The following is a 24,214-nucleotide window of genomic DNA, read 5'->3' as shown; positions in this document are numbered from 1 at the left end:
AAATGTCCAGCATTGAAAATACTGTGGAAATATTTGACGGGCATCTCGATTACTGTTTTCAGGATGAAAACGCATCTCAAAAGTGACCTAAATCGAGACCGATCGTCGTATAAGGCCTCAACACTGACCTGCGACGTCGCAACCTGTGGGCAGAGGAGACCAATAGCTTGTTGCCATACCATACAGACCTGTGACGTGGCAACGAGCTATTAGTCTCCACTCTGCACAGGTTGCGACGTTTCAGGTCAGTGTCCAGGCCTTGTATGAAGATTGGTCTCGCCTAAATCCAATTGTACATTTGAAAGGCGTTGAAAAAAGAAAACTTGTCCTATTGGTGCTTAGGTTCATGCTCCATTCATTGCAAAAAATGATTGAAAGTTTCAAACGTCACGTTCTCCGAGGCTTACCGAGGGCAGAGGGCATAATGAGGTGGAAGTTATGACCTGTGTAGATATCTAGACCATCCTTTCAATCTTTTCTGTTGAAAACAATGCAAAGATGTGCACAAGAACTACGATAGTGCAGAGCTTAACACACACCATTTCACCATGGGTGCCCAAGCGTTTTAAGACATGTAAATCTAACCGACTTCATACAATGTCGAAGCTGGCTTTTTAGCACCCCCCACTGCCCTTATTTACGCCAGCCTCTCATCACCCTTCCCATGCATATCTTTTTTCCTTTCTGTGCCCCGCAGCAACAAAAACAAAAAGACTACTCTCGTGTACCCTCGTCACAGGCTCCAGTTGTCCCCGTTACTCGCCAGAACATAAACACAGATCAAATTCTGGAGAAAAATTCATATCCTAAATTCAATGCCTCGACAAAAAAACGAGATACAAGCGAGGGAAAATAATAAAAGAAAAACAAAGAAACATAAGGCGAAAATATGCGAGCTACGAGTTTCTTTGACTTGACTGTAGGTGTCGAGGAGGCCACGCACGGACTTCTCTAACACTATCATTTACATGGCAAAGTAACGTGCTTCATAAGATCAGATCTTGTTGGGTTGAATGAAAAATGCTGACATGTAGATGTTAAGTTGTTTTTTTTTTGTTTTTTTTTTGAGTCATGTTAGTCGTTCGAACCCTGCCCGCTTCCATCCCCTGCCTCCCAAACTTGTAAAACTGAACAAAAAACAAGAACCAAGCAAGTAAACAATATTCAAACAACATTTTAAACAGAAGGACGGAAGGTAATGATTCACAAAACTATTCGCTCTAAGTGATGGAGATTCTGGATGTATTTAATGTAATGACTGACCACTAATTTGTTTCGGACAGGTAAATACACACAAACTATTAAATTTGAGACAAGTTGCCCTGTAAGTACAAGCTGTCCACTCATGTAAAAAAAAAAAAAGCAAGAAAATCAAGCCCATCTATTCTGTTGCTATTGTTTCAAGCATCAGGCCTGCAGGTATTTAGATCTCCACTACGTTTCTTCGTTCTGCCCTCTATTTCAATCAGACTTAGACGGGCGTCTACGCCAGCAGTAAACATGTAATAAATGAACTCTTGCTGCCTGTTTGGTTCCAGACTTTATCTGGCCCACGATAACTGACGTCATCTCTGCGATCGGAGGCCAAACTTTGCCTTGCCTCTCGCCAAAAAGGTGTCCTTGACAACACGAGAAATGAACGAGGGTTTAGACAAGACGTGCTGCTGTTTATAAATACAAGCCGAGACGAGGTTTGGGGAAAGGGAGGAGGGGGTGGGAGAGAGAGGGAGGGCAAGAGTGAGCATTACAGCGTTAGGCCAGGCCCATCAATTAGTTCAGATTTATGCGAAACGTCAGTTGAGTTTTCCTTCATATCTATTAAGACATGACTGTTGAGTTGAGGTAGGTAGAAAGAGAGAACTGGAGTAAGAGAAAGTTTTGGGATGGGAGGAGGTACTAGGGAATGAGAGAGGGGGGGGAGGTACTAGGGAATGAGATAGGGCGGGGGGTGAGTACGAACATTTTTAGACACATCGAGATAGTGAAAGGATGGAGTGAAGAAAAAAAAAGTGAGTTTTTAATCATGAAGAAAATAATTACTCTAAAGTGAACATCGTGACGTATATAGATGAACACTTTAGTGTGATAGGCATGTTCAGGTAGAAGGTGGTAGGGTTTGGGGCTGCCGATGGAACACAGCCTGTTTTAGTCAGCATAAAATCACATTACGTCCCTTTGCAAAACGGGAGCTGTAAAACTCTTTATGTGAAACAGTGACCCAACACAATAATCATAGATATGCAAGAAACACTCCAATGAGAGTAGCGTCCCATTCTATTCCTCCATTTGAGTTTCCTTGGTAACAGTACGACTTGCAACTGGCGCGGTCATACGAGCACACGTTGGGACCCTCGTTGGGACACCACAGTACCATGTGCCGTCACGAGAGCCGAGACCGAGGGGTTACAGGAGAAGAAGGTTGACTAAACAATCAAATGCAATAATTCAGGTCACGAAACGTTTGCACCTAGAGTATAGAGTCTAGAATTAGTACTGACAACGAGGATTACTTTAGGATCAAGAATGGTGCGTGGAATAGAGGGTGCTGGGCTTAGAATATTTTTTAAAAAAAAGGGGGGGGGGGGAGAAAATGTTACAATGTTATCTATCGATTATGTACGTCGAGCCAAAATGGCATGGGCTTTAAGGTACTTAAGATACTTTGTAATCTATATTTTGTTTATATTTTCAGTTCCTATTCTAACCTGATACATCCTTCAATTTACCACTCGTCTTAGAGCTCGTTTAAATAACTTCTTGAGCCAAGAGAGGTAAAAACTTGTAGAGCTAGGTCTAAAAGAAATAAGGGAGGATGGGGGGGTCACATGAGTCTCATGACTTAATTATCATTTTTAGAAAAATCAAGGTCAGAGACCAAGGTCAAAGGTGTCATCGAAGAACTTGTAGCCGGCATACGACTGGCCGGCTGTGTTTCCCGCGGCCTCCATCATCAATGTCGTCGTCCCACAGGAAGAGACAAGTAGCAGACGACGAGACATGTACGAGAGTCGGGATTTGCATTCTCGCGAGGAGGGGCCTGTGGGTGGTCTCTTGCAAGACACGTCGATAGCGATTTGTGCAGACGCTTTCAAAGGCGGCTGAGACAGGGAAGGGAAAGATAACTAGGTGCACACACAGAGAGTTTAGTTGTAGATGATGTTATACTAAACATGTAATTTTTTTAAATCGGAGGCGCTGTGGCTGAGCGGTAAACCGCTTGGCTTCTGAATCGGATGTCCCGGGTTCGAATCCTGGTTAAAAATTGGGATTTTTAATTTCGGGATCTTTAGGCGCCTTTGAGTCCCCCCCCCCAAGCTCTAATGGGTACCTGATATTAGTCGGACCACACGACACCCTCGTTGACCGTGGGCCAATGAAACAGATGACTTTTCCATGTTTTCTCGAGGTCTGAAACAGGAACTTTACTTTACTATGTTTTGAATCATACGTTATCCAAAATTGTTATTTTCAATACGATTTACCAGTCTCAAGTTCTAAGCCCGACCATAGAATGATGTGGGAGGGAGCTATTGGGCGACTTTCTCACACAGCAATGCTGCTTACTGCCTGACAAGGCACTCTTGTTGAATTTTGTCCAATAACAAACACACAAAAACAACATCATAATAGTTCCATCTGCTCCGTGAAGCGCTAGATCTCTTAAGAGAAAATTTTCATTTTTATAACCATAATATTAAGGGGCAAGGTACTGCTTTCCAGTCAAAAGATAAAGAAACGAGGACTTGACGAGGCTTTGAAGACCGAGAGCTGTGACCTACATAGTTTTGACATCTGTTGCAGATGATGTCGTTGTCTACTTAGGTCGGGCAGGGAAAGGGGTCGGTCGATTGACGTGCTCTTTGACATTATCTAAAGGCATTTTTAAAATTTTTTTTTGTATTTGTGTTCACTGACTCGGATGTTTCTTAATCAATTAAGCATTACTTAAAAACACAATCACAATCCAATTGTCTATATCATATGATTAGTAAAATGTGGTAACATATTATGAAATAAATCTTTTTAGAGATAAACTAAACAACCGCCATGTTAACAATCAATAAATCATTAATTAGCATGCGTCAAGATCTTTTTTTATATATATAATAACTAACAGTCTAAGCTCCAATAAAATAAAAAGGCCCTCTGACCAGGCCCTTTGCAGAGCACCAGCGGATGTTCAAACCTGGTCTACTACATTCAGAAAATATCGCCCATACGAACTGACCCCTTTAAAAAAAAATTAAATTCACCATTCCGAGTCTGCTGACAGCTTCCGGCTGTCAAAGAGCTCAGCTAATTTTTCTCCAGAATTACTATTTGTGAGTACAGTTCAACATCTGCACGATGCTTCCAGACGAGTCCAACTTCGTAGGGGGCAAAAAAAAACGGGGGGGGGGGGGGGGAGAGATTTCTGTTTCAGAATGCTTTTTGAGTGTTACATGACAAGGAATGAGAAGGCGCTACTACCCCGCACTCAGCAGTGGTTTTAGATATTCAGACACTTGTAAGATGTTGGCTTGTTTTCTGTGTATAATGTGTCTGTAACCTTGACCTGAGGCTTGTTTAAGTGGGCTTGTTGACTGGATATAAGGTGTCTATAACCTTTCTCTGAGGCATGTTTAAGTTGACTTGTTGACAGGGTATAAGGTGTCTATAACCTTTCTCCGAGGCATGTTTAAGTGGGCTTGTTGACTGTAAGTATAGCCAAATCTTGATGTTAATGTGTAGTCTACACCAATGTGTAACCAATGAAGATGAAAGTCAATGACTTGGATACGTTAATGAATAGCCTCTATGCCTATCGTTCATATAAAGCCACATCAGAAACAAGACAAAGTGTTCGACTATCAATAGTTACAAGTCCATAGAACGCCACACCAAATTCTTACTCTTCCTCGCAACTAGAAGGCAGACGTGAGTCCCTCTGACCTCGAACCTGCCACTCATTGCCTCCGGAACCTTTTGAGTAGTCCGACTTTGACTGACTCGGCCATGAAAGGGGAGGGTTAATTGAAATTGACCAGGGTGTTGCCGAATGGCACTATAGGTTACCGATCGATAATCTCATTCAAGCAACTTGGATTTATTTATTTGTGATTTCATTGTTCCATTAACTCCTCCACCCTAAAACATAAAATCTCTCGCTATAGGTCTCGTCTTGTCTAGTTTGTAACTCGTGAAATCACTTTACAGTAAAATGTAAACGTGTTTGTTGTTATTCATATGAAATTTTCAACCCGTTCATTTTTTTCATTCTTAAGTCACTATGTCAGTTGACACTTATTTGATATACAAGGAACAACCAGGGCTAATCTCTGTGTACTGCAACACGTATTCTAACCAAGCCTTCTGACTCAGGACTAATTCTTATTGTAATAATGATTAATAATCAAACAACTACTACTAGCATATTAATCACTACATTCTAATCGTGTTACAATTTTTTTTTTACAATTTTGATACTTTTTTTATAAACATTTAAATTCAAGTTTGCACTTCAGCATACAAATCGCAGTTTTACGGTACGGCAGTTTGTTCCAGATCGAACTAGATCTGCTAGCACTCAGTTACAGAATCGAGGTAACGTTTCTTACGGGTAGTTAAAAGTCCGGGTGTGCGAGGGGGCGAGGAAGGCAGCAAATACACTCAGCGTACAACGCACATCCGGTTTCTGTTGTACAAATTTTTCCGACATGCCTGTTTTCTACTGAAGGACCTCCCTTGACAGGCACGTGAGGTAGGTGAACCCAACGTGGAAGATTGATCTTCATTTGGAGTAGGAAGAGAAATGGAAAGGAGAGAGTGTGGAGATAGAGAGACGAAAAGAGAAAGAGGATATAGCAAGATAGATAGATAGATAAATAGATAGATAGATAGATAGATAGATAGATAGATAGATAAGATAGATAGATAGATAGATAGATAGATAGATAGATAGATAGATAGATAGATAGATAGATAGATAGATATAGATAGATAGATAGATAGATAGATAGATAGATAGAGATAGATAGATAGATAGATAGATAGATAGATAGATAGATAAATAGATAGTCATAGATAGATAGATAGAGATAGATAGATAGATAGATAGATAGACACATATAGATAGATAGATAGATAGATAGATAGATAGATAGATAGATAGATAGATAGATAGATAGATAGATAGATAGACTAGATTAGACTATTAGATAGATAGATAGATAGATAGATAGATAGATATAGATAGATAGATAGATAGATAGATAGATAGATAGATAGATAGATAGATAGATAGACTAGATAGACTAGATTAGACTATTAGATAGATAGATAGACACATACAGATAGATAGATAGATAGATAGATAGATAGATAGATAGATAGATAGATAGATAGATAGATAGATAGATAGATAGATAGATAGACTAGATTAGACTATTAGATAGATAGATAGATAGATAATTAGATAGATAGATAGATAGATAGACACATACAGATAGATAGATAGATAGATAGATAGATAGATAGATAGATAGATAGATAGATAGATAGATAGATAGATAGATAGATAGACTAGACTAGATTAGACTAGACAAAAGTTTGATTATAACTTAACAAAAAAAACTCAAAAGAAATGTCGCCAAGATGATTCTCAGATACTAGCTTACACAACTTGCCCTTTATCTCATTCTCTAGACCAGGGGTGGGCAACCTTTTCCTATCAAGGGCCGCATTACAAAAATTTTGGGAATGGGGGGCCGCATATATATATATATATATATATATATATATATATATATATATATATATATATATATATATATATATATATATATATATATATATATAGGCTTTTTAATTAACATTTATATTGTGTTATACATTTACATTTAATTTTTTACACTCCCAGTTGAGGGAGCTAGCGATTTCCGAAAATAATGTCACGATACTTTTTTTTAAAATTTGTTATCATCTGCTTACATCTCACAATGTCACCACCAATGAACAGTTTGGACTTAATTTGAAGTGTTTAAGTGTTTACACTCGTGCATAATGTTCCAGAATTGTGGAACTAGCTTACTAGTTATTCTCGTGACTACGGTCAAATTACAGTCAGTCAGCATCGACCTTTTCCTACGCTTGTTTATTTTTAAACAGAAAACATGTTTGTTAACATATGTATTTGAATCCTAATAAAGTGAAAGTTAAGCAGCAAAGTTTTTTAAAGTGTGGAAATACAGCTTCTGGCACTCATAAAACTCCCGTGGAATAATTGAATGGAACTTCTCTTTCAGTTCATAATTTGCTTGAAGGTATGGCCTCTAGAGCTGATTCAGCTTCTTTACTAAATGGTGAGCTGAGGGTATTGAAAACTGATTCAAATTAGCTTTCAAATTAAAAAATCAAAGAATTGAAATAAATCTTGCACTTTTCAACCATTTCACTAGAAATAGTTTCACTTTTTTACAAAAGAAAATGTGAAAACCTGTTTCTTCCTTGAGATTCCATTTCTTCTCACTACCTTGCCCATGCTAAGCTAGCGATACTACTGTGGTACCGAACATCGAAATGTTTTGTTTCCTAATCTTCAAGTACTCATCGAACTGTCAGTGGTTAAGACCCCTGGCAGTGATATATTGCATTATTGAAAATAGATGACCAATAATATATTGAAATTCAATTCAGCTTTGAGCAAACTTTCCTGTTAAGATATCTTCTATAATTTTATTAAAAACCTGCTTTTCTCTGTCAAAACATGGGCTCCATCAGTTGTTGCACTGGCCATCTTGTTCCAAACTAGCCCAAGACTTTCAACACTGTTCTTCAAAGCATTGAATAAAATAGTGGCCTGTGTTTGAATCTTTAACTGAATTATTCGTAATATTGCAAATAAAAATAATCTATGTTTACTTTAAGCTTTTTTAGAATGACATGTAAAGACAATATTTCTTCCGCCTCAGAAATTGCAATAATTTATATAGATATTTAAAATTAGCTATTTTTTTAAATATTTGTATTTTCTTTATGTATAATCTGTGGGCACACCTGATTTCTGTAGGTGTCCGCGGGCCGCATAAAACAGTACGGCGGGCCGCATGTGGCCCGCGGGCCGTAATTTGCCCACCCCTGCTCTAGACTAAGAGTTCCTAAAGAAAACAGTGCCGGTACAAGACGACGCTTGTGTGAGGCGATGTCCTTCTATTGTTTAATATGCCGAGATCTTAACAAGACAAGGACAAAGAAACGTTTGTGCTTTAAGCAGCTAGGACTTTTAGTTTCGAACCCAATTATTTGACGTTTGGGTCAAGGGTCAAACCCTAATCTAAAGCATTAAAACAAAAGGAAAGAAGAAAAAAAAAAGGGGGGGGGAGGTTATACTTATCGTCTTTAGGTCATCACAAAAAAACAAAACAATGTGTTGTCAAGGCTCGTGGAAGGAGTGTGGCTCCAGACTACGAAAGAACGACGAAGGAAATGGGGTCGAGAGCGTGTGTCATTGTGTAGGTTTTGGTTCCTATATTTCTTTCCTACGACCTAGGTCATTACAGACTTGGCTTTCATCTCGTCAACCCAAGATGAACCTAAGAAACAGGGAGTGGCCTGTTGACATTTCACGAGGTCTATATCAGACAAACCAGCAGACACAATAGCACTGTTACAGTCTGCTTCAACTAAATGTGCCAATTGTTACAAACAGTTCTGTACCTCAAATTGGCGCCAATTCAGAATTTTGAAAAGCTAATACTTGCAGTTCTTATTAAAAAAAAAAAAACAAAAAAAAAAAAACGTCTTAATTAAGCTACTTGCACTAAAGTGAAGCCATACACTGTACATTTGCGGCATTTCAATATGGGTTTGACGTGTCACCACGTGCTTCGAGGTTATTAGCAAATAACTGGATCCTAAAATATTGAGATTGCTGTTTGATTCAGGCTGACATGACTATGCTAAGAAAACTAAAAATAATAATAAAAAGATTTAAAAACAAACCAACTGCTCTTATACAAGTGTGCTGATAATTAATTAGTTCTCTTTTGTTTAGAAAAGTCCATGCCAGTAAGCAGAATTGAGTTGAACAATACTGTGGCGAGGAGTGGAAATGTATACGCCAACAATAAAGCGGCAAAGCGAGCACAGAAGGCCAAATATTTTGACCCCTCGAAAGCCGGCTCCAGATGTGTTGAGTCAAACATTCCTTGTCTCGGGGAGATACAAGTGGAATGCCCCGATAATAAACCAAGCAGTTATCACTTGCACAACGTGAGCGCTGGGGCCAGTCATTCACAAGTGTTACGTACCAGGTACACCCTCCCCCCCCCCTCCTCATTTACCACCTGGACCCATACCTGAACGTCAGGGTTAAAGCTTTTTTTTTTATTGTACCACAGTCCAAAGTCTCGCGCATTAAGAAAGAACTGGGTGTTCTAGCCAGGAACAATTTTGGTGAACTCTTTTCCGACTTTTTCGAGACCAATGGTCATAGAAGGCCAGAACACTGACCTTGTGGCGTAGCAACATGTGGTCAAAGGAGACAAATAACTCGTTGCCACGTCGCAGGTAAGGGATGGTGCCTTCTTTAACGAATGGTCTCGATTGGTCTCCACTACCCACAGGTTGCCACGTCACAGGTCAGTGTTCAGGCCTATTATGTCGATCGGTCTCGGTCTAACTCCTTCCATTATGCCCCAAAAAAGATTCGAATTTTAATTGCTAGACTTCTCCAATCGATTCCCAATGCAGCCTATACTATATTGAAAGAATGGAAAGGGTATCGATACCTGCCAACTTGCCGCAATACTTGCGTTATAAATTAACACAGAAGAGCTAAGAGGAGGGAAATAAAAGAGGAGGGACATACAAGCGGAGAGAAAGAGTGCCGGATATAGGCTGTCAGAGCAACTAAGGTCATGGAGCCGTGCGAGAGGAGGTCACCGGGGGTCACTAGCGTATCTGACCTGAAGTATGTATCAGACGGTGAAGAGTGGCCATAAATCTTTTTGTTTAACCTCGTTTCATTCTCTAGCCCCCCCCCCCCCCGCACTTCTTCGCCCCGTCTAAATAAAAAGCTCGATTGCCTTTTCCGCCCTTACTTAGGTGGAAGATATAAAAAATAAACAAAAAGGGGGACCGAAAAAAAAGGGGGGGGGGGGTGGTTGTAGGAGTCAAACACCGATTTGGACTTAATTAAGACAAAAAGAGAAAGAAAGAATGCGCATGTGATGCGTGATGGTGTGGGAGAGGTAGGCCATTTAGTTATATTGATGTTTACTTGTTATGATTAATCATTTTTTGAGGCTAACAAAGTCACTCGATGAGAACAACAATTGCAACAATAACAACGCATTCCTATCTTGTACATAATATCCAATCGTTATATCATAGCAAGACTTTTGACCGACCACTGCATAAAAAAAAAAGCGCAGATACAAACAATCAAATAATTAATAATTTATTTACATTGTGATGAATACAAAAGAAAAAAAAATTCTTACGTTTTAAAAAAAAATGATTGCTGGTTTTATTAAATTACAGAAAATCTAAAAAAGATACTGAACCGAGATTCTTCTAGATCTATATAGGTTAGTGGAGGGGAAAAAACAGAGGAGGAGGAGAGGGCGAGGGGCTGCTGTGTCTCGCCAGTCCAGGATATAATAATAACTTGTACGTCTTAATAAATTTTCTTCTCCAGCCCTCGCGCTGCTATCATCCCATTCAACCAAAAAAAAAGAAGCGTTGCTCCCCAGAATATAGTGCACGAGTGGATATTTCTTTTAGATTAGAATCGTCTTAGCAATACTCTGAAAGGGGGGGGGGGACGATGGTCGTAATCTGGGAAACGCTGACTGCTAAAAGTATATTTTTTCACCCCCGCCCTACCCAAGCCTCGCCCTGAAACACATCTACGTAACCTCAGGGGGAAAAAAAAGTGATACTTGATAGTCGCGATATACTCGTATCTTTAAATTGCGCACTCAGATTTCAAATATCTTCAAACACACCATAAAATGGGAGGATAGAACGAGGGCGGAAAAAAAAGGGGGGGGGGACAAAAAAAAGGTGCGAGAGATAACTCCTTGCATCTTCAGCCGTTGTCCTTCTTCCACCCAAATCTTTCTGGAGTGTCGCCCAGACATAGCGCCATATTACACTTAATGTAATAACCAGTGACATAATCCTACGGGGAACAATGTAATCTCGCAATGGGTTGCCTCTATGTGCGAGTAGACGCGACAGATAGGGGAATATAAAAAAAATGGAGAAGAAAAAGAGAATGAGGGAGGATGGAGAACAAGAGGAGGGAGTTGAAAAAAAAAAGGGTGTATGGAGTTGGAGGAAATGAAATATGTTAGGTTGGAGTCATTAAGAGATTTTTTTTTTGGGGGGGGGGGATGCATGCGTATATTTGGTATGATAAGACCCATTAATGCCTCGTGTGTATCTCGGCACTAGTTCATGTGACCTACTTTACACTAACTCAAGCCCTCCTTATATAATGATTAAAGTAGGTCAAGATAACTGGCATAACTAGGTCAAGTAATGAGCAACCAACGCGTGTGTGTGAGGGAGTAACTATTGAACTCCTTCAGAATTGTATTAGATGGCACTATTTTTTGTAAGGATTTGTTTCTTGTTTCAATCCTATGCACAGTTTTTAAAACAAAATGCATAAGGCTCAATCAATGAATAAATGAACATGCAGAAGTGTAGCTAGGAATTTTCCATCGTTTTGGGGCCCTGGGGGGCTTGACCTCTTTGGGGGCCCTGTATTTTTGCGTAATATTTAACTTTTAATGTAAAAACACTCATTTGGGGGATTTTCTAATTATCCCCCCCTCCCCCCACCCTAGCTACGCCACTGTGAACATGGATTAAAATGTCTTCAGCCTCTACCACTACAGCTACATTGGAGGGAGCTATTGACTTGGAAACTATTCCTTGTTCAAAATGTAACTTCCACTCAAAGAATAAACGAGATAACGGGGTAAAGGGAGACAATATCGTGTTTTTTTAAACCACCTCATTAAATATACAGATCTTCATAGACATACACGCAAGCGCACACACGCATTCAAACACATATCATAGCCAATAATGTAAGACTTAGGAGAGAAGATCATTCCATAAGGCAGAGATCCCATTACCGATGGCACGTGAATATGTACAGGGTTATCCCCCAATATCAATGTCTGTGGGACTATCTCATCACACGAGAGTAGTACTAATCAAAACCTACACGTCACTCTCAGATCAATAAATCAGATTACAGTTCTCGTTGTAGCCTCCTAAAGGATAAGACAGCTTGTATTCAGTCTTTCAATAGAATACTATTAAGTTGTTTTTTAAAATATGTACTAGGAACAAAAGTAGATCTTTAGCGTGAATGGTACAAGGATTCTACAAAACAAAGAGTATCATTCTAAAGAAGAAACAAAATATTTTAACATTTTATAACGATCAAAAAATAAAGGGCGACTTAATGAGACAACCATAATAGAATTAGGGAGTGGTTGAACAAGCAAGCCGAAAAATAGAACAAGCTTAATATGAAGGAAAAAAAATAAAGAGATAATATAATGGGAAGAACTCAACATTTAAAGAAATATCTCAGTACTGTAAGATTTATTTCCTTTTTTTTCGAAATAAAACAAAATTACTTAATAACCACTATTTAATTAAAAGGCAGATTAATTTTTTAATTGATTCGTGTTTTATTGGGAACAATGAATAATTGTGCAAAATTTCAACTTGATCCTAGAGAAGTGGGAGATAAAACATGTAAAAAAAAATACAAGCTTTGTATAAGTAATTAAGAGTTCAAATTCACTCGCTTACAAGTAGTTACAACTGCTGGCAATTTCGGATTTAAACAAAAAATATGTGGAATCTCTAAGAATCATTTTAGTTAGTTTTTTTTTAAAAGGTTTAGGTTGTCTGGTTCAGGCATACAGGTGCAATAACATGTAGATATAACCTACAGAGGAGGGGCCACAAACATTAGGAGTGTGACGTTGAGAGACATTGACCTTGGTGACGCTGAAGAGACATTGGGCTTGAGTCCTTGGGTTAGGAACAGAGTTAACAAGTTAACAGACAGACAGGACGAGACGTGTACGATCTCCGGTGGGCCAAGTCCATTTTGTTCTAAAAGGACATTTAAGAGCTCAACACGGCTGGACTCGTTGCCTTAAGTGTATCGTATGTCTTGTCCACTTTTCTTTTTCTCTTTGTCTGCTGCTGTTTCCTTTGGGTTGACTTTTCATACCATTAAAGTAGGAGAAAGGAAGAAAAAAGGAAGGGGGGTGAGGGTCTCTGTTGGGAGCCCTGAAGGGTGGGGGGGGGGGGGAGGTATGTCAGGTATAGAAATCAGTTCCGGATTTCAGTAGGTGGAGGCTCTGGGCCGTCGTGCACTCTTCAAACTTCAATATAATGCACTTTAAATAAGAATAAATCTAAGAGAATATCCTATATGTGAAAAAATTAGCGGCAAAGCGCTTGGCTTCCGAACCAGGGGTCCCGGGTTCGAATCCTGGTGAAGACTGGGATTTTTAATTTCGGTATCTTAAAGCGCCTCTGAGTCTACCCAGCTCTAATGGGTACCTGACACTAGTTGGGGAAAAGTAAAGGCGGTTGGTCGTTGTGCTGGCCACATGACACCCTCGTAAACCGTAGGCCTCGGAAATAGATGACCTTTACATCATCTACTCAATAGACCACAAGGTCTGAAAGGGAACTTTACTTTACTACTAGTTAGGGAAGAAGTTTGGCAGAGAAATTGTTAGAGGCTACACAAACACACCGAACTCAAAAAGAGCTGTCACACAGACGTGAGCACGTGTATACAACCCCCCTCCCTTTTCCAAAAAAAAAAATGTGTTAGTATGTGTGTGTGTGTGTGTTGTTGTGTGGTTCTCACCATTAAAGACTTGAGAGACTTACCATCAAATTTCTTAGTCCTAGAAGCAAACGTGGTTTTTAACAATTTGAAAGATTCCTCGAGCTGCCTGACGTATTCCTTCCGGCTCAGTGAGGTCAATTTATCCTCCATATCGCGAGTGCAGCATGTTTCCGTGCGAGGGCATATCGTCAACTCTTCCCCTGGTAGAATAAAACAGCAGAAAAAAATCAATAACAAAAGTTCAAACGTAAAATTTAAAAAAAAATAAAACCCAAACATATGAATTATTATGTTGTTTTTTTTAGTTTTGTCTTGTTTTCTAAAACGAATAAGCAAAATATTAAAAAATCATTTTTAAAAAAGCAAAGCTTATCTAAAGTGCAAAAACTCCTTAAAACTTTATCTACCAATAATGTACAAGTTATATCCCTTATTTGATATCATACAAAATAATTAATTACCAATATTTAGTTAAATAATTGAGTATTTTTGTTTGTTGATTCATGTTTTGTTAGGTACAATAAATAATTGTTTAATCACAACTTGATCGGAGAATGCGCGAGGGAGAAATAGCGTTAACAATTATTTAAGGGGACTAAACCCAACAAATTTAGCCATATCTGTGAATGTATAAGTTTCCTTTGTTGCTATTAAACAAAATAATGAATTACAGTAATTAATTGTCTAATTGGTTACTTTTTTTTTTAATTGATTCATGTCTTGTCTATGTCAATGAATAATTGAGCGAAGTTTCAACTTGATCCGAGAATAGGCGTGGGGAGAAATAACGTGTACACACTTTTTACCAGACAGACAGAGAGAGTGAGTTGATATAAGCTTTGTAAAAATTCGCCCCACTTGTTCGTTGGTTGAACTGATAGTTTCAAGCGAGATGCCGGAGAGTTCAATGGGGGGAAACAACTCGTTTGTGTGACTTTTAGGATAAATGTTCCAAGTTGAAAGTGAGTGCACAAATTAATGAGCTGTTCTGGAACATAAGCAAACGTTCAGTGCCATACATGCACGAGAGAGCACGTGCGTACTCATAAACAAAATGAAAACGAGAAAAAAAATAGAGCTCATGTTTGAAGCATTTTAGACATTTCTTTTTTTTTTTTGCAAGATAACTTATTTCAATACATTCAATGTGCTTGCACTAGTATGGAGTTAGTAATACTCTCAATATGTCTGTTACATTATGACCATAAGATATTCCGTTTAGCCGCCATTAATTGTTTGCATAGCCTGTAACCTGCTCTTTGTTTGCATGTTAATTTTTAATGTAATTTTACAGTACTTACAACAAGTGTACACACATTATCATATGTCGTTGTTGTTGTTTTAAGTATGGTTCATCAATAGTTTCGTATTCTGTGTACCGGATACACCAAAAAGCATGCTATTTATGGTTTCACCTCCATTTTATGAAAATATCTAATGAACAAGAACTAAAAATTTTATTGTAAAATTTTTGGTTTTGATTTTTTAAATTTTCGATAAATCCTAACCGGCTAAAAGAGCAGAAGTGAAAGCAAGAGTGAGAGAGAGAGACAGACAGACAGACAGACAGACAGTGTTGAGGAGGGAAAAAGAATGATAGAGAGAAAGAAAGCATAGAAAGAGACGCTAAAAAGAGAGAGAGATAGAGAAGAACGAAAGAATGACAAAGGATGAGATGAGAGAAACAAGCAGAAAGAGCTCAGATCACGTTGGAGAACGAGAATCGGACGAGGAAGAAAAACAACGAGTGTACTCAAGGAAAGGAACACGCACAGACTCTACCTCAAGTTATGTGTTTCTAATGATATATTTCATGTATCTATCAACCGATAACAGGAAGAGGCACAGACAGACAGGCGTTCACGCAACAACAAAAAAAAAAGAGCAAGCTATCATCGCATTCTTTGTGTTCACGCAAAGAGCAGGCCAGGGTCACATTCTTTGTGTTCACGCAAAGAGCAGGCTAGGATCACATTCTTTGTGTTCACGCAAAGAGCAGGCTAGGATCACATTCTTTGTGTTCACGCAAAGAGCAGGCTAGGATCACATTCTTTGTGTTCACGCAAAGAGCAGGCCAGGATCACATTCTTGATGTTTGACTGTTGTCCAAGAAAAACAATTCAGCGAAACATTCATATTTTGTCAATTGTGATCAAAGATTTTTTTGTTTCTTGCTTTATTAATTTAATTTCCTTGAATGTTTACATCTCATCGTCAATCTTATTTCTGGGTTTTTTTGTTTTTTTTTTAACATGTAATATGCTGAATGCAATCTGCTAGGACGATTGCGGTCGCCGTGACACGGTCTATGCATGAAATGCATTCTCCAGATATATTCATGTTATAGCAACTGGGTGACGCAGCAGGGAGCCTATGGGCATGGCAGATAATAGCAGAGATAAACATCTTCATCATGGCAACAACCTTCAACACATTTGTTCAGAGTTTTTCTTTTTCTTGTATAGTTCAGGGATAGGAAAGGAGGTTGTTGTTTTTTTTCCACACTTTTTACGTTAAGATTTTAAAGCAACACGTATCAGATAAAACATTTAAGATATTAAAAAAAAAATGTTCGTTAGAAAAACGTAACCCTTTTTTTTTTTTTAAAATAACAATTTTAGACAAAACAATATTAAAGATATAAAGTTTGATAGAATATAACGTATTGATCAAATGATAATGTTGGGTCAAAAATAAAAATTAAATTAAAATAAAGTTAGAAGAACATCTCGAGAATTGCTATTTGTTTTAGAGAGATAAAGTTTTTGAGATGAACTGACATTCGAGAGTGAGGGGATATCCATTTGGCACCAACTAGGCTATTAATATTACAATTGTTAGTGTCTTATGTATAATTTTACATCCCAGTTGGCAGCTTTTGTTTCTATAGTCTCTTCCTTGCTATTAAAACTTTTCTAGATGATTTTAATACATTTTCTTTAGCCTTCATAGAAACTAGAATGATACACCATATTTTTAAAAAAATAATACCAAACATCGTTTGGGGAAGACCTTAAGATCTAACAGGGCAGATGATGTCAATCTCATCTGTTTCTATTGGCGACGGTTAACGACGGTGTCATTGTTACCAACACAACAGTCGTCGAGTCGAATAGAACATCTCTACGGCGTCATCGTGCGAAGGGGCAAAAGTTTCAAGGAGCCGGAAAGCATCGCGTTACCGGCCGGATAGCATCGCGTTACCGGCCGGATATGGTGTTGTGTATTTATGTTTCGTGTGTGTTGTGAACTGATCTGTACTGGTGTGTCAAAATGTCGTGGTGTCCATGTCAGCTTGTGTGTGTATACTGTGTTATTGTGAACTGTTAAGTCATTCTTGTACAATAAAGCCTAAAATAAAGACATTTTTTCCTGTAGTGTTTTATAAGGTTACTACATATGGCCCGCAGGTCATAGTATGGTCATCATTTTTGTTGTTTTCTATGTTACTGAGTCACCTTTCGTTAATAAACATGGTTCAAACCTGCGACAATCAGTTCTAACATAAAAAGTTAACTGTTTGGTGGAAATGTTCAGTAAATGTGAACATGAAGCAAACTTTTTTTTTTTGGACGGAACAACCGTTGAGACCTCCCGCGCCGCCAATGTGCGCATATTTGCGTGCTGTGTATGAGTATGATTAAGTGTGTAGTGCTTATGATCAAATCAAGTTTCCCCTTCTCTCCCCCCTTCCCAAAAATAATTTTCACGTATCCCAGAATGCAGTACATAAAAACGTCCCCGCGATCTCTATATTATAACCACACAAAAATACATTCATAATCCAATCGTTCATTCACGAGAAATCCAAAGAAAAGAACTACGCCTGGAGTTAACAGACCATTATATAAAATAAATCTTGCGGAACGGGTATTCGGCAGAACTATGGGTGGGTACAAGAAGGGAAAGAAAGAGTCCAGGGAGTAGGGGAGAGGGGGGGGGGTTAAAGGTGACGCGGGATAAGAAGTGCGAGAAAAAAATACGCATACAAATTGCAACGGCTCATAAACTGATGGTGGGCGATAAGACCCTCGTAAAATCCTCGTATTTTCCACGTCATGGTTCTGAGTTCTAAACGAGCGTGAAGAAAAGAAGAAAATGAGCGATGATAACATGGTTAGGGTCAAAGAAAGAGGAGGACTAGGGGAAAGAAAGAATGATAGAAAGATGAAAGAGAAGTGGAGGGGGGGTCATTTAAAAGAGACGAAATATATATAATTTAATGTTCTGTAACGCCCTCGACCCCTGGCTCCAACTTTGTCGTATCCCACTTGTCATCTTTTTCATAGCTCGGGAGTCGGGAAAAAAAGTTTCACCGAGTGAACAGAAGGGGGGGGGGGGATAAGTATCTCCAATTCAACTGTTTCCTATACAGAAAATGTCTGATGTCTGCCAGCATTGTTTAGTTCAAGCCTACACACCTAGCATACCCATGTCAATTACCGCCATTGAACAGACATTAAAATAGTCACAATTTTGGCCATCAAACAAGAGTACAGCTATTCTCTGTCACGAGTAAGGGCACTGTAACAAAAGTCCTGCTTAATTGGCGACGACTTCTGGAACACGAAGGTAGTTGTGGAATTATTCTTTTTTTTTTTAACACGTTATAATGCTATGTAGTCTAGCCTCGTCCACTGTGGTCCACGGCTAACTCACGAGAGAAAAATGTTTGGCTTTTGTTAGTTTACCGTGTGGAAAATGCTGCAGAAGTGGTTTAAGAGATAGAACTGAAAGGAGTTACAGAGACAAATATCCCTGGGGAGTTTTTTTTTTTTTTTTTTTTGTTTGTTGTCAGTTAATTGTAAAGTAAAGTTCCGCTTTCAGATTTTGCAAGGGCAGATGATGTCAAAGTAATCTGTTTTGTGGTGGCACGCGGTTAACGAGCGTGTCATGTGGCCAGCACAACGGCCAACCGCCTTTACTTTTACCAAACTAATGTAAGGTACCCATTAGATCTGGGTGGACTCAGAGGCGCCCTAAAGAACCCGAAAGGAAAAAATCCTAGTCTTCACCAGGATTCGAATCCGGGACCGCAAACGTGCCTCCGTCAGTTAATTGATTCTTTACACATTTTTTTTTTTTGATCTAGCGCGCGCGTGTGTGTGTAGGTGTGTGGCGTCTGAGGAACAAAAGATTGAAAACAGATTTTGCAGGAAACAGTCTTTAGACCTGAAAGTAACGACCGTTACTTGGAATTGGGTCGCAGCATATAGCGTAGTGTCAACGTCAGGTCATTATCGCTCCCGAACGTAAAGAACTGGACTCCAGAGCCTTGGACCCAGTGGCCAAATAACTCGACCACCGGATGGCGTTATAAATATTTTCTACATTATATTATTATCCATATCACCGCAGATGAAAGAGAAGAATGAAGTCAAGGCTTACACAAAGTCTATTCAAGCAAAGGGAGATAAACCTAAAGTGTCACTGAGCCAGGGCTACTCTAGACACGATTTACAAATCTATATTTATATATTAAGAAGCGCTATATATATATACATTGAACGTGTCCAAAGGAGGTTATCAATGTTTACGATTATGAAGTCACGCGAGAGAGACAATCGTTAGCGTTGTTTTGCGTTTGGGGAAAAAAAGAGGGGGGGGGGAGGGTTAACAGGAAGTCTTTGTGTGGAGCATTGAACCCCTTGGCACCTGTGCGTTTACCCAACAGCGCATAACTACTCAGTTTAGGTAACGCTGCACACACATATAAACACGCCATGAGTCATGAATGCGGCCCTCAGACTTGTCGCCCTCGACGCAAAGACCAAAAACACGTGAGACTACTTCCTGTCTGAATTATTTACCCCCATCTCTTCAACAGGAGGGGGGGGGGGGGCGTTATAACAAACTAATCAATTAGGTTCTAACTTTGAGCATTGAGAGCCAAGTGGAAGAAGGACCCGCATTCTGATTTGTTTTTGTTTTTAGTCAGACCAACAAAGAAAGAGGGGCCCACAGGAGAAGTGTATATTCTTAAGCAGATATGGAGATAGAAAATCAAACTTTTAGACTCGTTACTACAATACTTTAACAAAAAAAAAGTTGTCTATTCTACAAAGTTGTCTTCAAGTTCTAACTTTGTACTACGAATTTCAAAACGTTACAAATGAATTTCAAGTAGTATAGTCAACTTTATTTATAGCAACAACAAATAGGAAGGGGGGAGGGGTCTAGCGGTGTTATTACATACAATCAAAGCACTTGAAAGCAAGTTTTATCTGAGTTTCATACTTAACAAGATAAAAAAAGAATTTTTTTTTTAATGTGAAAAGAATGGAAATGTCTTAGGTCTGGCCCCGCCCATTTCGCACCTGCATATCTTTGAGCTGTCAATCTTGACTTGTTCCACTAATCGTGACTAATGTTAGTCTCAAGGAGACAAAAACCACAGCACACAATAAATAAACATACAGGGCATATAGATCAACATTAGCACAAAGACTTTCACCCTGTTTGTTAGAAGAACATAAAATACTTTCAAATCATTAGAATGGAAAATCCCGAAAAAAAAATGTAATCTCCATAGCCGAGTTCTGGCGAGGGCCATAAAACTCATACACTTCAAGACGTAAACTCGATTTGCTTAAGTGCGTCCTTTTAAGTCAGGTGTTGTCCTACGCAAGTGAAACAGTTCTTCCGAAACTGTTGAGGACAATTGGACATTGGATTGGGAAGGATTCTATCTTACCGTAAAGAATGGAAATTAAAGATTTATTTATATCAATTATATGTTTAAACTTTCTATTCTTTATGAGATGAAGAACGAGGATTAAAAAAAGAAATAATGATTTTGAATGAGACGAGCATTTATCGAGGGCTGAAAAAAAAAGATTTTTAAAAAAGAAATAGTTAACAATGCGAATTAATACCGACTATCAATTTCTAATGTAAAACGTAAATGTGATAGTTATTGATAAGCTTAAAAAGCTCAGACCTATCGGCTAGTCCACCAGTAGCCCTACGCCCAAATCTTGTAAACTGTTATATTTAACAAAAGAACTTAACGATTGTGTTTTAATATTCTTTTAAAACAAAAAAAAAAAAGATGTCTGCCTAAATGTTGCTGTGTCCAGACACGAAATCCCAACAAGACACGATGTAAATGTGCACTGATACTCAAGATCAAAGGGAGAAGATTCTTGACAATGTACGTGTTCCACAAAGTTACCCCCCACCCCACACTCTATCAAAAGTTAATTGAACTCTATGGCCGGGTCATGTGAGAATTCAATGGTTCTCAAAACAAGAATAGGTGAACAAAAAAAACGCAAAGGCGTGATATCATCCAGATGTCGGGTTGTTAGGCTATTTATCATTTTGGGAGAGCGCAAATCAATGTGTGTTTATCTGACGGCAGTGAAACTTACAAACTTCCACTGACCTTATTTAGAAGATTCTAATTCTCAACTAGAAAAAAAAAAATCACCGAGCCGCCATGCGCCATCTTCCCGCTGACGTCTCTATTACATCGCGAGTTCAACATCGGAAAACAATTTTTTTTTATTTAAATACTGGCGCGAAAAATTCACCATGTGGGGCCATAACAGTAGAACCACTGCCCCATTCAACTGAGAGACCCCAGATGCCTAGAAAGACGCAGGTAGTCCCCCCAATACATCTACCTGGGGGACAAACAGACCAGCGTTCTGTTTATCAACAAAGGCCAAAACGGAAATAAAAATGTACACCATCAGGTGCTCCACCCCTCTTTTTTTTTGTCTCGCTTTTCAGACACACACCTACCCCCCCCCCCTCTCCTCCCTTTATTTTCCTCCATCTACACACCATGTGTTTGTGTCTGTGACGTTATGTTCTATTTGACTCACGCTAACACGTCTTTGTGTGCTCAAGGACTTTCTGTTAACGCTCAAACGTTATGAAATTTAATTGAAATGTATTTTGTTTTTAAAATTAGGAATGAGACTTTCCCTAAATGAGTAAAGCTTCTAGAACCATATCTGCGTTTAATTTAATAAAAAGCAGCCCCCACAGGGTCCGGGTTCATTGCTCTCAGAGCCTCATAGAGTCCACTTTTATTTGTGTATCGCAAGGTTGGTTGAAATGAACCAAGTTTCATGTGCCACTTTGTATTGGATACATTTAAAGTGGAGCTTGTATTTTTATGTCTGGCTTACTAAAGTCTACAATCCACTAACAATGTGAGGACAAGTCTTCGGAAGGTCGTGGGTTCGAATCCAGTTTTCGGCTATTCACGGCGTCCTGCAGGAGGATTCTGGGACAAGATGCTTTGCCTTATTATTATCCACATCTCGAAAATAGCGCCCTCTATACCCAATGGGATTTTTTTTAAAAGGGAAACTAGACTACAAAAAAAAATAAAAAAAAAAAAAAATTGATAAAGTGTATGTGTGTGTGTGATAAAGAGACAGTGGGTTGAGGGAGAGGGAGAAGAAACAGAAAGAGGGTTGGGGGGGGGGGAGACAAGAATGACAACAACAACAACGCAAACGTATGGGGAAAAAAAGCAAAGTAGCCCTCGGCGCGTCGCTCACACTGTACATTTATTTGACAACTCGTCATCTGTCACGAGAGAAATGCTGACATGGCACTCTCAATTAGCCTACACAACTGTCATGCCAGGCGACACTGTTATGTCTTCAATCTTAGGTGTCCGGGGCTTGTTATCATAACCCACGTGTTTTATTATGATGTTAACGATCGTAACACTCCCGGGGTGGGCTCAACAACCTATTTAGGATCGGGACATGAAAAAAAAAAGGCGGGGGGGCTAAAACGTCCTTCCCTCTCAACAGATAACAGCCATAACATAACGATATTGCGAGATTAATTCAAAAGTACAAATAGAAATATCCAACCACACAGATCAAATAGCTCAGTACACAGTACTGAAATATTCGAACACTAAGAACTAAGAGTAGTACACTGTACTGAAATGTTGGAACACTGAGTACTAACAGTAGTATGAGATATTCAAACACTGAGTACTAACAGTAGTATGAGATATTCAAACACTGAGTACTAACAGTAGTATGAGATATTCAAACACTGAGTACTAACAGTAGTATGAGATATTCAAACACTGAGTACTAACAGTAGTATGAGATATTCAAACACTGAGTACTAACAGTAGTATGAGATATTCAAACACTGAGTACTAACAGTAGTATGAGATATTCAAACACTGAGTACTAACAGTAGTATGAGATATTCAAACACTGAGTACTAACAGTAGTATGAGATATTCAAACACTGAGTACTAACAGTAGTATGAGATATTCAAACACTGAGTACTAACAGTAGTATGAGATATTCAAAGATTGCTTTAAAGTGGAACATGGAAGCACCACCGAGGCCAGACATGCTGCCACAAGAGAACAAATAGGTTTGTGCTAAAGGAGGGGGGGGGGGGAGTCAACGTTCCATGGCATATACAAAGATCAAAAGATTTCCTCTGAATAAAATATGTTAATAAGTGACTATCATTTTACTTGATCGAATCAGCGGCGGTGACGAAGGAGGGTTTATACTTTCGAAGCCATAAGGGATAGGGTAAATACTCCCACAGTCACCACCAACTTTTTTCCCCTTTCTTATTTCAAAACGACTTCAAAGGCGAAAGGCACATTTTTTTTTAAAATTGCCCCCCCCCCTTTTTTACATGTCACTTCACAGCAAGTCTAAAACATGTGTGACATTTCACACCCAATCTGAATTATAACCCTCAAGATGTGACAAAAGAGTTACTGAAAATAAAAAAAAAAAAGGGGGGGGGAGAGGGGGGGGGCGACGAGTGAAGTGACTGAACATAGATAGAAAGATAAAAGCGGTGCGTACTTTTTGAAAGCTGTGAAATTGTGCAATAGGGAGAAGGCCTATTAAACATGAAAACTGGGAAGAGGGTGCGTTCAAGAGGAAAGACCTAACAGAAATAGAGTTATCGCCACATCAATTGAATACAGCATTGCATTTGTGGCGTGGTTTGCCCTCGGCAGTGGGTCTCGATACATGTGGAAATGAGCACAAGGAGTCGTCAAGCATGTAAAGGTCATTACATGGAAATGATGGAATAAGCTCGAAAAGACAAGAATGATCGCTTCAATGCCTGGGGTCGATAAGGGCATGGGGAAAGGAGATGTTAAGAAAAAAAAAGGAGGGGGGAGGGGTACATTTTAAAACACTTGAACTGTAAATATGAATATTTCAATATGTCAACGTAATTCACTTAATCGTACAAGTGTGTTCACGTTTAACGCTGCATGTATCGAGACTTAGGGCCGAGGGGAAAAAACACGCCTCAATGAATTTTGTTTCCCTTAAACGAAGCTCGACCCTGGCAGTTCC

General features: G+C 39.0%; 1 protein-coding gene across 1 annotated transcript in view; it reads right to left on the bottom strand.

The window, feature by feature from the left end:
- Positions 1-24,214, bottom strand: part of LOC106066482 (glypican-6-like) — a 120,027-nt gene that overhangs the window by 79,508 nt on the left and 16,305 nt on the right. Inside the window, exon 2 of the mRNA XM_013225519.2 lies at positions 13,927-14,085. Within this exon, the coding sequence (XP_013080973.1) occupies positions 13,927-14,085 (159 nt within the window). The remainder of the gene's footprint in view (positions 1-13,926; positions 14,086-24,214) is intronic.

Source organism: Biomphalaria glabrata, chromosome 15, assembly GCF_947242115.1.
Source record: "Biomphalaria glabrata chromosome 15, xgBioGlab47.1, whole genome shotgun sequence".
NCBI lineage: Eukaryota > Metazoa > Mollusca > Gastropoda > Planorbidae > Biomphalaria > Biomphalaria glabrata.
The sequence above is the reverse complement of the archived record's forward strand: the minus strand, read 5'-3'. Positions and strand labels throughout refer to the sequence as shown.